The sequence below is a fragment of the Ursus americanus genome, chromosome 23 (assembly GCF_024610735.1).
Source record: "Ursus americanus isolate L20-20 chromosome 23, mUrsAme1.1.p, whole genome shotgun sequence".
Lineage (NCBI taxonomy): Eukaryota > Metazoa > Chordata > Mammalia > Carnivora > Ursidae > Ursus > Ursus americanus.
Window position 1 is genome coordinate 40802647 of NC_142149.1, and position 17260 is coordinate 40819906.

Below are 17260 nucleotides of genomic sequence, written 5' to 3' on the forward strand. Positions count from 1 at the left end.
GGTTGTCCCCCTACATGGCCCTCTCTCCAAGTTCCTACCAGCCTCTGCTGGCCTTGGGGGTGAAGGTTCTGCATGGAGCTGCTTGTCAGGGCCCTCTGCGGCCACTCAGTCCCTTCTCCATGACACCGTGGTAAAGAGGGCGCCCGCAGTGACGCCTCTTCAGTCTGCGGTGGCCAGGGAGGCAGCAGCTTCTCTTGGGCCTCGGCAGCTGGGGCGCAGTACCCACCCTGGCACAGCAAACAGGATGCTTTTTTTTTTTTTCAGGAGCAGAGGAATAAGCTGCCAACATCCCTCCCCCTAGCCTCATGTCACGAGTTCACTTTTGTTTACAGCTCACTCTCTGCCTGATTGGGTGAGGATCAAAAGGCTTTATTTCCTTGTGGGGGGTGACAATAATGACAGGACAGCAGGGAGAGAGCTAAGAAGAAAGGATTCGGAGAATCTTTAAGTCCTAAGAGCCAAAAATAGTCTGTATTCGGCCCTTGTCAGCTGTCACTTTCCAAAATGAAAGAGGAAAAACCTGCCTTCCTTGGGAGCCCGCGGAAGTACCCACTCCGTGGGCCTCATTAAGTCAACAGTCTCTTTGTTCCCGTCTCCCGCGGCCACCCATCAGGGGGCTCCAGCCGATGGCGGACTTGCAGTCAAAAAGGAAAAGGTTCTGAGAACAAGAGCTCTCTAAGGATGCCAGGCTCCTGCAAAAGGTCTCAGCTGTTCTCCCTCTCTGAGGCAGGGTCTCTCCTAAGTATACACAGAAGGTGCTTAATAAAGGTTTGCTGAGGGAGTACGCCCACAGAGGAAGGGGCTTGGCGGGGAGCTCGGGCTCAGCTAGTGAACTCCCGCCCTACTCCCCCTCTTGCAGGAGGCAGGCAGGACAGAGCAAGGGAGGACTAAGCTGGCTGAATGCCCAGCTTGTGGCCCCGGCCCAAGGAGACCCCGTTCAGTCATGTCGCTGGGCACCCATGGAAAGGGAGGCGGCTCAAGGAGTGTGCTGGGAGGGAGAGGGCACGGCCTTCATTTGGTAGCACTGGTGGTTAGCCGGGCAGCAACTGCTCAGAAAATGCTGCTCTTACAGGCGGGAAAAGGGAGCTCGAGTCCACGAGGCCCAGAGAGCTCTGGTCCCACGCTCACCCAGGCAGCTCTTAGCACCGGAGTGCAGGAGAGCCGTGCTCCCGGGCACAGTGCCGCAGCGCAGCACCCCCACGTCTGCCGTCCGCTTTGTGAACGCGCGCGGGACAGCCGCTCTGTCCACAGCTGAAATGTTTGTAAGATGCCTGCCTGGGAGCAGGTCTTAAAAGGATGAATGTGACAGTGACAGCTGAGGCCAGGAAGGAGAGGGAGGCAGAGAGGCCCAGGAACCGTCTACCCACTAGGCAGCACCAGCTGCTGAGCAGCATCGAAGCCCCGAGAGCAGAGCGTGAGTTCTGCTGCTTCTTATAAGCCAACGACCCGCAAAGGGCTTCAGTCTCCATAGAGCGGGGCCATTTTCTGACCCTTGCTACATTCTCCTGGACCAGAAAATACCAAAAAATCCGGGATCACTGACAGTCCCTCAAGACACCAGAATTCCATCACAAGCTGCCCAGACCGGCCACTGTACTTGGGTGGCTGACTGGTCGAAATCACGAGACACTCCTAGCCCAGCGCCTCAGCCAGAGCAGACGTGCAGAACGCTCGGTAAGCAGCGTCAGGACAGGTTCTGTTCTGACCGAACGACCGGGCTCAGCTGAGCAGATGGCAGTCAAAAGCTGCTGGGTTTTAGTTCGGACAGGTAATACAGGACTGCTCCGGGGCTTTCCTCCATGTTGGTGGGCTTCCCTCCTTGAAGGCCAAGTAGGAGAGAGTGGTACACAGCGGCATGCTAACTGATAAGCGTTCCTTTGTTCCAATTCAGTACCAAGTCTCAGGAATTTTTTTTTTCCTCCCCCTAGCAGAGGCAGAGGCAGCTTGGCTTAATTCAGGAGTATGGAACGGGACACTTCTGAAGATTCGTTCTTTCTGTCCTGCTGATGCTGATGCTGACAGTGGTGATGAGGGCAGTCAAATCCAGGAATCAGAATCACAAGGAAGTAAGGGTGGGAAGGGTGGACACAGGCTATAGTATCTTTGTTAAGGAAGAATCTCAAGGATGAGATGAGTATACTGGATAAAAAAGAGGCGACACTCTTGGAATCCAGCACCACCCACCACCTCATGTATCAGACTTAAGCCTAGCCCTTAAAAAAAAGAACAAAAAAACACCAAGTTTTCTCAAGTTTATCTTTATCTCAGTCACACACAGGCAAGCTGGAAGCTTGCTTTCTTCTGTAACATCTTCCCCTAAGTGTACAGCTCACACACACCACAGCTTTGTAAGCAACTTACTTATTTTTTTAATTATTATTTTTTTAACTAAGCTCTATGCCCAACGTGGTGGGGCTCAAACTGACAACCCTGAGATCAAGAGTCGTCTGCTCTACAGACTGAGCCAGCCGGGCGCCCCTGTAAGCAACTTATTTAAACATCTGGTACCAAGGTTGTCATTAATCGGGACATAAGGCAGTGTGCAGATTAGGGGACCCGTGCTTAGAACGCAGAGAGATCCAGATTCCAGGACAGGCTTTATTATCTACTACTCAGGGTCTCAGTCATTCTTCATTTAAACAGGGATGATGCCTGCTATCATACCTCACAGAATTTTTTAAAAAAGAGTTTATTTCTTTATTTTATTTTAGAGCAAGAGCGAGACAGTGAGAGCGGGTGCACATGTGTGCACAAGTGGGGAGAAGGGGGGGAGGGCGTCCCAAGCAGACTCCATGCTGAGAGAGGAGCCCGATGCGGGCCTTGATCTCACCACCCTGAGATCACGACCTGAGCCAAAACCAAGTTGGACACTCAATCGACTGAGCCCCCCAGGCACCCCCATACCTCACAGAATTACTAAGATCAAGAGATTCAATGAACAGGAAAATGCTCTGTGAACAGGAACCATGACTATCAAAAGTTATTCAAGGATAGCAGGTTTGATTTGAGTTTGCGCACAGACAGGAAAAGGTAACCTGGCCAAGAAAGTCCACTGGACTTGAGTCTGGGAGTTAAATGTAGCAGAAAGCAGTGTTATCTATTCCAGGGACTGCGGGGGGTGAGGGGGGATATCTCCCCGAATCCCAGCCTTCCCACAGGGGCCTCCCTGTCTATCCTTCTATTTTGAAGGTCAGAAGACACAAGTACCATATGCAGCAGGAAACTCTATCAATTGGTGGAGAAGCACAGGCAGTGTTTCAAACACTGGCTTTGGAGTCTGACCCAAGAGTGAGTTCTAGCCTAGTCCCTGAACAGTAATGTGACATTGGCAAGTGCTGTTCTACGTCTCCTCCTCCTCAAAAGAAAGATGAGACTTCTTGTAATGGGATTATAGAGGAACGAATGACAACACACATAAATACACTCAAAATTGTGTCTGGCACATAGTAAGCAATCAACAAATATTAGCTAGTATTTCTGAGATTTCTATGGGTTTTTCCAGTCACTGGGCCAATTCACCATTTCCAGGCCTTTCCACTAGGGAGCAGATATGCATAGAAAGTAGTAGTAAAACTGGGTAATTTTGATGTTTGTCTCAGTCCCTGATACCCTATAATGAAGGAGGGCAAAGTTGTTGTCTGAAAGATGATTTGAGGGGCACCTGGGCAGCTCAGTCAGTTAAGCGTCTGCCTTCAGCTCAGGTCCTGGGATCGAGCCCCAAGTCGGGTTCCCTGCTCAGCCAGGAGCCTGCTTCTCCCTCTCCCTCTGCTGCTCCCCTTACTTGTGCTCTCTGGCTCTCTGCCAAATAAATAAATAAAAATTTAAAAATAAATAAATAAGCAAATAAATAAATAGATGATTTGAGGACCAAGGACCTTTGGTCATTTCAGCCACTCACCTAGAAATATTTACTGAGCCACTATGACACACCTGATGGTGAGCTGGGGAAGTAAGAGCAGAGGCCTGGGGTTAATGAAGAAAAAAATGTTCAAAAACATGTTTTCTGGGGAATTGGGAAAAGATGGGTCAGGGAAAGTTCCAAAACAGCTGAGAAATCTCAAAGCAACTGACATCATGGAATATTCAATCTTTCAGAAAAGCTCTACGAGGGTATCCACCTAACCCAAACTGTGGTCCTCTATCACGTCCAGGACCCACCAAAGCCAAGGTGTTCCTTAATCCAGACTGCCCCACGGCAAATGCCACATCTAGGATGGGAAATGCATTACATTCTCTTACACACGAAGGAAAGGAAGGGGAGATGAGGAAATGCTGGAGTCCGAAGGGATCAATCGTGTGATTCTGTACCTGTAGTGGGTTTAGCCTGGGGAAAGCAATTAGCCAGGTGACTTGGAGTGCTAGCCAAGATGCCACATATCCCATCTCCGGACCCCTGATACAGCTCTCCTGCCTCAAGCTCTTACAGTATAAAGCAGAATAATCTATAAACATTTGTACCCCATCCCTGACCCACCAGACACCAAGCTCTGTGTTTCTAACAACTCATAAGACCCTCCTGGGGATGAGGGGCAGAGAAAGGCTGAAGAGCAGAGTCACAAAACTGGTTTTAAGGTCTCTACAGCTGAGAGGTCTGGGCTCTGAGCAGGGCGCTGGTGCTGGTTCCCAAAGGAGAGAGTTTACGCTCCATCTCACCTTCAGGGTTCAATGCTAACAGCTATTAAGTGACATGGCAGAATTTTTTTTCTTATACATTTTGGGACAGGTGAGAGGAAAGCAAGTCAGCTTAAAACACCATCAGGCTTTCTTCTCTGCCAAGGCTTGGGTATAGTTAAGGATAGCAACCAAATGAGACGGAGGGATTCCGATACACTATTCCCCCAAACAAACAGACAAGCCTGAAACTAGGGAAGAAGGTTATCTCAATTCTTGAATAAAATTTGAAGACAGTGGTTGGCAGAGGCTACTTTGAGGCTGCTTTGGACAGAAAGGGAGTGGAGATCCGAAGTCAGCACCCAAGATAAAGCTGCCAATTTGCTTTTCCTCCCAAATGGCTCACCCTTGATATCCCATCTCTGGGTAAAGCTGTTTGAGTACATGAACCTAGAAGAAAGTCAGTGAGCTGCTCTGTCATGCTTCCAAGTATACTTCCTTCTCTAGTTGTGTCCCTGGAACCCCAAACCAGTCAAAATGCAGTTAGCATGCAGATTTCAGTGGCCAGGGAGCACATACAACTTTCTCACCCAATCATCATTTATTAAGAGAAAGACTGGAGGAAAAGCTGGTACAGCATAGCACAGTCTGCCTACTGGGTCAGGCAGCTGCAGAAGGAAGACTGTTACTTTCAGCTTTGTCATTACGTGAGTTGGATTCACTGGCCAAATTCCAGAACTAGCCAGGCTCTGAGTCTTACTTTCAAAGAAAGGAAGTCAAGAAGCTAGACCATTTTTAACTTCTGAAGATGATCTCACATAGCAGGGGTCAGCAAACTACAGCCTGTGGGGCCAAGATGCAGCTGCTGTGTTTTTGTAAAAAATTGTGTCAGAACACAGCCACGCCCATTCCTTTACATGCAGTCTACAGCTGCCTTTGCCCTACAACAGCAGCTCTGACTAGATCCAACAGGAACCATATGACCCACAAAACCTAAAATATTTGTTATCTGGCCCTTCAGAAAAAGTTTACCAGGCTCTGTCATAAAGGATTCGGGTAAGGTGCTGAAGCACCTTTTCTATTAAAGGGTAAGCCTAGATGCCTCATTGATTTTCCCTTTCGCTATGAAAGGAAGGTCTATCTCAAATTTAGGGCAGTATTTATACTTGAAGACACTGTACATGGTAATGAGATAGGAACAGAATCTTTTCCTTGTACGTCTTTGTAGTGGAGGGACAGAAGCCAGGGATCTGGGGCTCCTGGCTGCTCAGTCAGTAGAGCATATGACTCTTGATCTCGGGGTCATGAGTTCAAGCCTCACGGTGGGCATAGAGCTTCCTTAAAAAAGAAAAAAAGAAAAAAGAAAAAAGGAAAAGGAAAAGAAAAAAGATAGGAATCTAATAGTTCTCAAAAGTTCAATCTTGTGGGCAAGTTTATTAGCAGGAATATACCCAGAGAGACTGAGAAAGCTAGCTCCCTACCCCTTCCGGGGTGAAAGCTTCTTTGCTTGTGAACCGAGGTCACTGGTTTGGCAGAGAGCAAAGCCAAAGGGAATGGTCTCCATGGTAGAGAATGCTCAGAGTCCAAAACGACAGGAAAGCGTAAATAGCTTGTTTCAGAAATACAGTGAGTAATCAAGAGTGTGAGTTTTCATTCGATTCCTCAGGGAGGCTCAAACTGGAACACCTTTTTGAAGGGTGACATACATACTCTGTGAGCTCCTATAGCTTTGTTGCTCAACAGATAGCTATCAGCAACAGTGACAATTCAGATGACATACACTGAGGAATCCTAGTATTTAAGAGGATCTCTCTCATCAGAAAAGTGTGCACATTGCTGACAAGTTTGCCAGCTGCTTTCCTGCTCTCTGTGCCGAAGAGTATCTCGGAGGTGCCAAAGTTCACGGTCAACATACCCCTGACATGCCTCTGTGATTACCCAAATGTAGGGACAAAATAAGGGTCACATCCTTCCCTGGGATCCAGATTACTTACATTTCTGAAGTCCAGTGTTCATCTGCGTGTGAGAAAGAAGCTGAAAGGACAGGTCACCTGGCCCTGGTAGACAGGCTAGCATGGCAGACTGGCATCAACACAACATGGGGCAGTCACTCACACTGCAATGAACGAAAAAACAAGGTCATAGAATACAAGGCAACTCACTCAAGGAAGATACCAGGAAGATACCAGGGACATCGGATATGCGCAGCAGAGGCCCAAGTTTAGAGAGAGAATAAGCAATTTAATTAGAAGCCTGTTGGTTGAAAATACATCTATGTCGTTATCTGCAGCAACAATTTGCTCCCAACTATTACTAAGGCAAAACGATGTTTCAGTCAGCACAGACGCATGGGTGGGGAGAAATAAAAACTGGAAATACCTATCCACACAAATAACTGAAAATAAGGTGCATCTATAAAGTCTTTTATGTTCACCAGCTGTGGATGCACTTCTGGCACCAGCATTTCCTGTAGATGGCCTCTCCCTACTACTTTTGGGCAGGCCCACGGGATTGCCAGAGACACGGCATGCTAGCTCTCGTCTGAGACCGGGCTAAGGCAACAGCAGAAAGGCTAGGGCGGATTCTAACTGAAGTGAAGGGAAAAATGATTTCTCCCCGAAAATAGGACAGGGTTCCTGAAGAGAACTGGCCTTCATAGGTCCTGGCTCAGTCTATTTACAGACCTGATTGGGGCAGGGGCAGTCAGACATCTTCAGAAGCAGTGCAGGACCTGAGCTGTAAGCACCCAAAGTCTAACTTGCAATGACAGTAACCTGAGCTCACTTTTAGAAGGAAGAAGGGGGAAAACATCCTAGGAGACACAATAGCTACTGTTAAAGCAAATTCTGTTCGTAAGTTTCTGGGGATTTACCTTTCCTACTGCAATCACACAATTAGACCCCCTGGCCTCCAGGAAAAAAAAAAACAATTGCATTTTTCCCAGGATAAATCAAGGAGTTTGTAGGCTGCCAGCAGCCCTCTCTAGGCAAGTAATCCTGACATTAAGTCAAGATGGCACGGTTTCCTCAGTAATGTCTACCAACAAGACCTGCCCAAGAAAGCAGACCTGATGTGGCCTTCTCTAGGGAATAAGCTCCCTGTGTACCAAGGACCAAGCTTTTCTCAAGCAAGCATATTGTACTAAAATACATGGAATTCCTTTTCCATACTGCAAAACCCAGAAATCCAGGTGGCATGTTAAAGCTTTAATCCCAACAAAAGACAAGTGGGGAAAGAGCTCGAGGGTTAAATAAAGACCACAAATCCTCTCTCTCTCTTTGGGGGCCCTCTCAGGTATGTGAAACTACCTTGTCACGATGAGTATCAGAGAGCTCCAGCTTGCGAGGCCAGGTAGCTGAAAAGATACTTTGTAAAAAGAGGCTGCTCAAACTGTGTCTAAGATAGCAACTGCAGAAAGAACTGAAGATCGAATGCCTCAATGAGAATCGAGCTGCCCCAGAGTTCTGGCACAGATTCCGCCTTTTCAGGTCTCCAGTGGGTGGGATAACAGAATGTACACAGTGAGCCAACTGCAGTGCCGCAAGAAATAAAAAGCCTTCTGTTGGGGTCGAATGACTGAGGTACTGCTTACAATCCCTTCCCTTGTGAAGTCTGTTCTTTATTTAATAACCTCTCCCCTATGGTCCTAATATAGGAGAGGGCGAAATCCAAGGAAAGGAAAGGGAATTAGCGAATACTAGAGCTTAATATTGTGAAATGGGCTGTATGAGGGGCATTAGTGAGGTTTTCTTAATTAGGTCTCCCAACCTTTCTTGGAGATAGGTAATAATTTCCCTTGTCATCTCCTCATCTCTAGCCTGGATCTCTACAGTAGCCTTCTAAATGGTTCCTCTGTTTCACCCTTGCCCCTATCAGCCAGTCTACTCTCCACACAGCAGCCAGAGTAATTTACTTTTTTAATTAGAAATCATATCGGCTCAAAAATCTCCAATGACTCCCCATCTCAATTCAAATACAATAAATAATCCTAACAGGTCCACGAGGCCTACCACGATCTGTTACTGCTACTTCTCTGATCTCATCTTCTAACTCCACTGCCCCTTCTTGCTGATTCTACTTTCAGCCACAGTGGTCTCCTTGCAGACCCTCCAATGAGCCAAGTACACTTCGCCTCCTTGCCTTGTACTTTATCCAGATAGCAGAGATGCTGTGATGATGGAGGTTCAGAGAACACATTCACTAAGCTGTCTTGCAGATACACTCTTCCCCTGTACTTTTTGGAATGAACCAATCTATGCATGATCACTGCAATCTCTGATATAACTATTAAATCTTGATGCCTACAACTAGAAGGAGATGAGTGTGGGGGGCTGTGGATCCTACAAGTTGACCAAAACATACTGCTCCTCAAAACCGTAACTCTGGATTTCAATAGGAAGAGGAGACAATTAAACCAGATGAACTGCGGCAAAGACACAGTAATGGATTTATTAATAGTGAACAGAGGAGCAAAAAGAATAGCTGAATTCTGTAAAGACTCCAGAAAGTCAGGGCGCCTGGCTGGCTCAGTCAGTGGAGCATGCAGCTCTTGATCTCGGGGTTGAGTTCAGGCCCCATGCTGGGGCCTAGAGTAGTCATCTAGAGCTCAGGCCAAGTGAGCTCTCAGCTTACTGGAAGGAAAAAAGAAAAAAGAGAAGAAAGGAAAAAAGACTCCAGAAAGTCAATTTTTAGTTTGGACAGGAGAGGGTGAATGAGGAAGAAAGATATCAGAGCTTGGGGCCATGATGACATTCCCAACAAGAACCACCCAGCAAGTTTAGAAAACTCATCATCTAGGCTGCTACGAGAACAGCCTCCAATTTGTGACCCCTTCTTTAAGAGTTCAGGGATCTGGGGCGCCTGGGTGGCTCAGTTGTTAAGCATCTGCCTTCGGCTCAGGGCGTGATCCCGGCGTTCTGGGATCCTCTGCTGGGAGCCTGCTTCTTCCTCTCCCACTCCCCCTGCTTGTGTTCTCTCTCTCGCTGGCTGTCTCTCTGTCAAATAAATAAAATAAAATCTTAAAAAAAAAAATAGCTCAGGGATCTATCTGCCATCCTTTCCCAAAGACTGCGCTCAGTACTTAAGGAAGAGTTCAAGCCCCTTAACCAGTTTCAACCAAAGTTAAGCATCAGATTCTGTGAGGGCAGGGAAGGCAGGGAATATGGCAAGGTCACAAGAGCTGTGATGAAACAGGAAGGCAGCATTCTAGAACCAGAACCCATTCTAGAAGCTGGGATGCACAATATAAAGTACTCTTCTAGAGGCCTGGTAGCCAGGCACAGGCCTTTTATTTAAAAACTTCAAACCAGGGGCCCCTGGGTGGCTTGGTTGATTAAGCATCCAACTCTAGATTTTGGCTCAGGTCATGATCTCAGGATCCTGGGATCCAGCCCCGTGTCAGGCTCAGTGCTAAGCGGGGAGTCTACTTGAGGATTTTCTCTCTCTCCCTCTCTGCCCCTCCCTCCACTCATACTCTCTCTGTCTCTCTCTAAAAATAAATCTTACACACACACACACACACACACAAAACTTCAAACCACCTACACATTCTGATTACCACCTGGCTTTTTCTAAAAAGCAAATTCCAATATAATTTTAACAGTTGTTACTTCCAGAAGCACAAGTACGGCCAGAAATCAACACGAGCACTACCTTCCGAAGGGACCTCCGAATTCAAAGTCCTGACTTCTCAACAGAATCAAGTAGTCATCTAGAGCTCAGGCCAAGTGAGCTCTCAGCCAGCTTTCCTGCCACCGGCTGGTCTGCTCCCCAAACAGAGGGACTGTGGTACCACAGCACGCCCAGGATGAAGGTGTTCTAGCTCTCTGGGGGCGCTAGCACCGGTGTGAGCATTTACCAGACTACCTCTAATAAGGAACAAAACCCTTGTGCCCACTGGGAAAATTCAAAAGTACTTCCATCTGCTCCCCCCTAGACCCACCCTCCGCCACCCGTCAGAAGACTGCTAGAGGTTATATTAGAGTTGTGATGTCACGCTGTTTTCCTGGGTGGCATCTGATAAAGGACTGTCTCTACCTTAGGACTATCTCTGTGCCTGTAAGAAAACCTGTCATGTTTGTGCTGCCTGACCCTGCTCATGCTTAAGAGGGAAGGGAGGGAAGGGAGAGGAGAGAAGATCAAGTGCTAGAGAAGGGATTTATTCTTCCTCAGGGCTCTGGGGCGAGGTGAAGTGGTCTAGAGCCATCACTTCCAGCCCAGTTTCACCACCCACAACCTACTGCCTCCCACTACACTTCTTTGCCAATTCTCTCCTGCTTTCCCTTCCCTGCCCGCAGCCCCCACCTACAAAAAGAACACACCCTCAAAAAAAGGCTGACTAGCCGACTTTCCGATTCATGCTGTGGTTCAAAAATTTTAATTTGTCCTTTGTGGTCTTTAATTAAAAAACAAATTGACACCAGTGCCATCTCTGTGACCACAGGTAAAGACACGTTGTGCTCATTTGGCTTCACTTTATAAAGTACGTCCAACAGTGAAAATCCTGCAGACATGCCTCTTAAGAGAATATGATTAATACTGCAAAACTGCATTACTTTAAGAGTCCTCAGTATCTCTGATTAAAGCCTTCTCATCTGTGAGAAAAAGGCTTATTTTAAAAGATGACTTTTTGATAACAGGGAAAATTTAACTTACTGCTCCCTGTTCCTTTACTCCTGGGGTCCAAGAAATTATGCTAAAACCTAAGGGAAATACCAAAATACTGCTCAGGAGAAAATAAACAGGGCAAATGACAGCAAAAATTGTATGTTTATCCAATCAAATTCTGCAAAGTCAGTCACCTGTGTGGTCTGTTACAATAAAACAATCTATTCAACAGGTAATTTTGTCAGTCCAGGTTTAACTGTGAACTTCCAACTAAATTGAACTTTTCACTAATTACCCAACCTGAATGAAGTCCAGCCATTGCTCAAAGGCATCTTTCTTTTCTATCTTTAACCCACAAGGGGAGTTAAAATTCACTTGGAATTGTGACCTCACAACTCTAGGGAGGCAGAGAAGAGAACAAATGTTCACTCTGGGCTTACTTTTTTTAAAAGATTTTATTTATTTGTTTGAGAGAGAGAGAGTGAGAGCAACACTGGGGGGGGTGGAGGGAGAGGGAGCAGCAGACTCCCCTGCTGAGCAGAGAGCCCGACGTGGGGCTCAATCCCAGGACCCTGGGATCATGACATGAGCCAAAGGCAGACACTTAACGACTGAGCCACCCAGGGCCCCTACATTTTCTTAAAGGTAATCTCTATGACAAATGTGGGGCTCGATCTCATGACCCCGAGACCAAAAAGTTGCCAGCCAGGTGCCCAGGGCTTACTTTTTTGAAAGCCCAGAACCACCCCTACTGCAAACTATCCCCACATGGGGTTTGGAAACACTACTAACTGCCCTTTAGAACCTATGACAATAGGTCCTCTTCCTGTCCAGGTCCCAACCCCACTAGTCCCTAAATGCACTCTTTTTTCTTCAGCAAGGGTGCTCCTTCCTGGATCCTGTAATTATTTAACCCATCTATGACCCAGTGCTTTCTCCTGAATGTGTTATTCTGGTACTGGGAAAGTATTCTCCCTGGACATTCTGACCTTTCAACTTGAGCGTGAGTGAGCTTCCCTAGACCCGAGCCTGTCTTTTATTTTATTTTTTAAAGATTTTATTTATGTATTTGTGAGAGAGAGCGCAAGAGGGCGCGCTCAAGCAGGGGGAACGGTAGGCCAAGGAAGAAGCAGGCTCTCTGCCGAGCAAGGAGCCTGATGTGGGACTCAATCCCAGCACTCTGGGATCATGACCTGAGCTGAAGGCAGAAGCTTTATCGACTGAGCCACCCAGGCATCCCAAGCTTGTCTTTTATTTTATCCTTCTAAGTTACAGAATCAGGAACACGATTATGACATAGATAATGAATAAATATCACTGGCTCACATTCCTGAAGAAAATAGCATATACTTTCATCTCAGGGTCCAGAAATTATCTGAGTTTACATCCTCGAGACATGGAAAACACAAGTGCCAACAAGGGCCTGTGCATGTGCATGGGGCAGGTACTTTCGCTCTGTGAGAGGACAGAGGAGATTAAAAAAAAAAAAAAAATGCCTGGGCAGATCTTTCCAGTTCCAGCTGCCAGAGCGAGAGGAGCTGCCGCCATGTTCACGCACCTGCAATGAATGTTCTTGCACAACTACTCCAGCTTCCCGATCAAAAGGAGTAAGCAGGCATGCAGCACCGAACCCAATAACCTGAGGGCTCACAACTTCTTCCGCTACCACTTCCACTTCCACCCGATTCACTACAAGGCTGTGGGTGTGCAGCTGGTGGCCAAAGGCAAAGGTCAGTGGTGGCCATGAAACCCGGATCCAGGCAGCGAAAACCCTCCTACAAGGGACCACCACTAACAAGAATGCAGGCACGTGATCCGCAAGAACAAGTACAGCAATCTGCCCATGGCTGCCATTCACAGAGCCAGTGCCGTCCTGTGCAGCCAGAAGCGTGTGATGGGGAAGAGGAAGCAGCCCGTCCCCACCAAGAGCTCCTGAGCACCCGCCCCCCACCTCCAAAGCAATAAAGATGTCAACCACCAAAAAAAGGAAAGAAGATTTAAAAAAAAAAAAAAAAAAAGGCCCCAGGGCGCCTGGGTGGCTCAGTTGGTTAAGGTTAAGCATCTACCTTCAGCTCAGGTCATGATCCCAGGGTCCAGGGATTGAGGCTCCCTGCTCAGCGGGAAGTCTGCTTTACCCTCTCCCTCCGCCCCTTCCCCTGCTTGTGCTTTCTCTCTCTCAAATAAAATCTTTTTTTTTTTTTAAGATTTTATTTACTTATTTGACAGAGAGAGACAGCCAGCGAGAGAGGGAACACAAGCAGGGGGAGTGGGAGAGGAAGAAGCAGGCTCCCAGCGGAGGAGCCTGATGTGGGGCTTGATCCCAGAATGCCGGGATCACACCCTAAGCTGAAGACAGACGCTTAATGACTAAGTCACCCAGGTGCCCCCAAACAAATAAAATCTTAAAAAAAAAAAAAAAAAAAAAGCCCCAGGTTCTACTTTTTATTTACACTGTATTGAGAAGTATCACTTGACTGCTGTACTTTAATCTCCATTAGGTAGAAATCAGTGTTCCTAAAAATGTGAAAATGCAGGCTGTGTTCGTTGCAGGCAGCTAAATCGGAACCTGCAATTTTTCATCAGAGTATGTAATAAGGCTTGAGTTTCCAAAGCTTATCAGGACTGGATCATTATAACTTAAGATGAACCATCTTAGAAAGAAAGACTGACCTTTGCATTTAACCTCATTCATAATCGCAGCTGTCAGACCGGGTAGAATTTTACTCCTAAGTACCTGGGACTTTGCCCAGCAAGACAAGGAGCACAAGAAACCAGAAGAAACTGCTTCTTTAAGACACAAATATCGGATTTTTTTCCTTTTACAATTTTCTGTAGAAACTTGTTCTGAATCAAAAAGTTTCAAATGATTATTTAGATGAATATAATTCAACAAATATGTTACAATTTGTGGCAATTTTTAATCTTCAAAGCTATGAGTCCCACATGAGTCCAGGAAAAGCTACCCAGTGACAGAGAAGTACTTATCTCACACCCAAATGGGGAAACCGAGGCAACAGACCCAACCTATTTTTTAAAAAGGAAATCTGTTAAAAAGATATCAAAGCTGGGTAAAATTTTAAATCTTAGGGTGTGTAAAAAGACCCTTAATAGGCCCTCACTGAGCGCAAAACGAGGCAGACCATAGACGGTACTGGTTTTGATAAAAATAGAAAAGGCAGTTCCCCAGTTAGCGTCTGTAAACTTATATAGCCCACAGCTACAACACAGAAAAAGAATTTTAAGAATTTAGCAGGCTGTTAAAAAATTTTGGCAAGCGTATGTTTAGAGAACAGCTAAACAAGTTGCTCATTCATGCCCTTTCTCCTCCCCGCAACTGCACAAGGCACAACAGAGGCCAATTTCTCTAGTGACTCCCTCGCCTCAGAACCACCTCGCCTGAGAGGAGGCCCTCTAACCCAGTCTAGAGCCTGGCTTTGAAGTCTGAAGGGTGACAGAAATTGAAGAGGCTTAAGGGCAGTTACTTAGCTGTCCGCATCCTGGGTGTACAACTCCAAGGTGTTGTTCTGAAATAAGCTGGGGTGAGAGCGTTTGCACCACGTGTGCCTATGCTTCTTGACCCTGGTATAGAGCTGTCTTTCTTTTCTGAGTCTAACGTGCCTCATCAAAGTTCACTGCTGCGTTCAGAGATTTCAAGAGACATTTATAGATCAGTATTTTTGCTATGTAATAAGTAAAACTGATTTACACTGCATAAGAGGGTAGTTTATCAAAACTGAAGAGAATACAGGGCGCCTGGGTGGCTCAGTCAGTTAAGCGTCTGCCTTCAGCTCAGGTCATGGTCCCAGTGTCCTGGGATAGAGCCCTGAGTGGAGCCCTGTGTCGGGCTCCCTGCTCAGCAGGAAGCCTGCTTCTCCCTCTCCGTCTCTCTCTCTCTGTCAAATAAGTAAGTAAAATCTTAAAACAAACAAACAAAAAAACCCTGCAGAGAATAACTTAAAATTTTGAACAAGTGTTGAAGAGTTATGAATGGAAGCAGTGAAAGTGACAGGATCCACAGCAACATCTGAATCCATGTAAGGGAGTGAAGACATGGCTCCCACCAAAGCTGTATGGAGAACTATAAGCAACTACTAAATATATGAAGAAACACTGCAACTATCTAATAATTGAAGAAATGTAAATTAAGTGGAATGAGATTTTTATTTTTTGCTTAAAAAATGACAAACATGGGGCACCTGGGTGGCTCAGTCGTTAAGCGTCTGCCTTCGGCTCAGGGTGTGATCCCAGCGTTCTGGGATCGAGCCCCACATCAGGCTCCTCCGCTGGGAGCCTGCTTCTTCCTCTCCCACTCCCCCTGCTTGTGTTCCCTCTCTCGCTGGCTGTCTCTCTCTGTCAAACAAATAAATAAAAATCTTAAAAAAAAAAAGTGTGAAAAAAATCTAAAACATAGTCAAGGATATAGAGAAGAATCACTAAAGTGAGATGTTTATTTTATTTTTTAATTAACATATAATGTATTATTTGTTTCGGGGTACAGGTCTGTGATTCATCAGTCTTACACAACACCCAGCACTCACCACAACACATACCCTCCCCAATGTCCATCACCCAGCCACCCCATCCCCCCATCCCCCTCCCCTCTAGCAAACCTCAGCTTGTTTCCTAAGATTAAGAGTCTCAAGTGAGATGTTTATTTTTTTATTTTTAAAGATTTTTATTTATTTGACAGAGAGAGACACAGTGAGAGAGGGACACAAGCAAAGGGAGTGGCAGAGGGAGAACCAGGCTTCCTGCTGAGGGGCTCAAACCCAGGACCCCGGGATCATGACCTGAGCGGAAGGCAGGCGCTTAACAACTGAGCCACCCAGGTGCGCCAAAAGTGAAATGCTTAAATTGATAGATACATTCTTTCTGGAAATAAGCACGAACAGTTTTTATTTGTTTTTTTAAGATTTTATTTGAGGGAGAGAGAAGGGGGGGAAGGGCAGAGGGAGAGAGAATCTTAAGCAGACTCTACGCTGAGCACGGAGTGTTATGAAGGACTTGATTCCACAACCCTGAGATCACGACCTGAAACCAAGAGTCAGACGCTCAACCAGCTGTGCAACCCCGGCGCCCCGGCATGAACAGTTTTTTAAATACTCACATTCTTCGACATAGTGACTGCACTTCTAAAATCTAATTTAAGGAACAACCAATGACAGATGCAAACAAAGATTTACATATGACTCTCTCCACTTCAGTGTTGCTCATAATTGTGTAAAAACTGGAAACAATCTAAATGTCCCAAAGCAAGGAAGTGGTTATATATATTATGGGATATTCATCTAATAAAGTTAGATGAGCCTCTTAATTTTTAACTGTTAAAGAATATCTAAAAACAAAGGAAAATGCTTATAATATAAATGCTAGGTTAAAAAAGTACATACAACAAATATGGTAAAATAATAATTTTGTTAAAATTTATACACACACACACAAATTATAGAGTCATTTGTATTTGACCATTAAATGCATTATAGCACTTTGTGGGGATAAATGCTCATTCCTGGACCATATAGTTTAACATTTTTTCTTTCAAGATTTTATTTATCTGTCAGAGACAGAGAGCACAAGCAGGGGAAGCGGCAGACAAAGGGAGAAGCAGACCCCTTGCTGAGCAAGGAGCCCAATGCGCAACTCGATCCCGGAACCCGGGGATCATGACCTGAGCCGCAAGCAGATGCTTAACTGACTGAGCCACGCACGTGTCCCAACAATAACATTCTCATTAGCTTTCACTTATTCTTTTTCTTTTAAAGGTTTTATTTATTTATTTGACAGAGAGAAAGAAAGAGAGCCAGTGAGCATGACCAGGGAAGCAGCAGGCAGAGGGAGAAGCAGGCTCCCCGCTGAGCAAGGAGTCTGATGCGGGGTTCGATCCCAGGACCCTGGGATCATGACCTGAGCCAAAGGCAGACGCCTAACAACTGAGCTACCCAGGCACCCCTAGCTTTCGTTTCTTGAACATAAAGCCAAGAGAGGCAAGGAAGTAACTTAGGAAAAAAGTGAGTGGCAAAGGCAAGTCATTTTCTGATAAGTT

The 17260-nt window shown here is 46.1% G+C and overlaps 1 protein-coding gene across 4 annotated transcripts in view; it reads right to left on the minus strand.

The window, feature by feature from the left end:
- FAM222B (family with sequence similarity 222 member B) overlaps nucleotides 1-17260 on the minus strand; it is a 78239-nt gene that overhangs the window by 4305 nt on the left and 56674 nt on the right. For 3 of the 4 annotated variants that reach the window (XM_045773120.2, XM_045773122.2, XM_045773121.2), the window contains exon 2: nucleotides 6606-6727. The exons of the other annotated variant lie outside the window; for it this stretch is intronic. In XM_045773120.2, the coding sequence (XP_045629076.1) occupies nucleotides 6606-6687 (82 nt within the window). In that variant the 5' untranslated portion in view covers nucleotides 6688-6727. The remainder of the gene's footprint in view (nucleotides 1-6605; nucleotides 6728-17260) is intronic. 4 annotated transcript variants of the gene reach the window in all.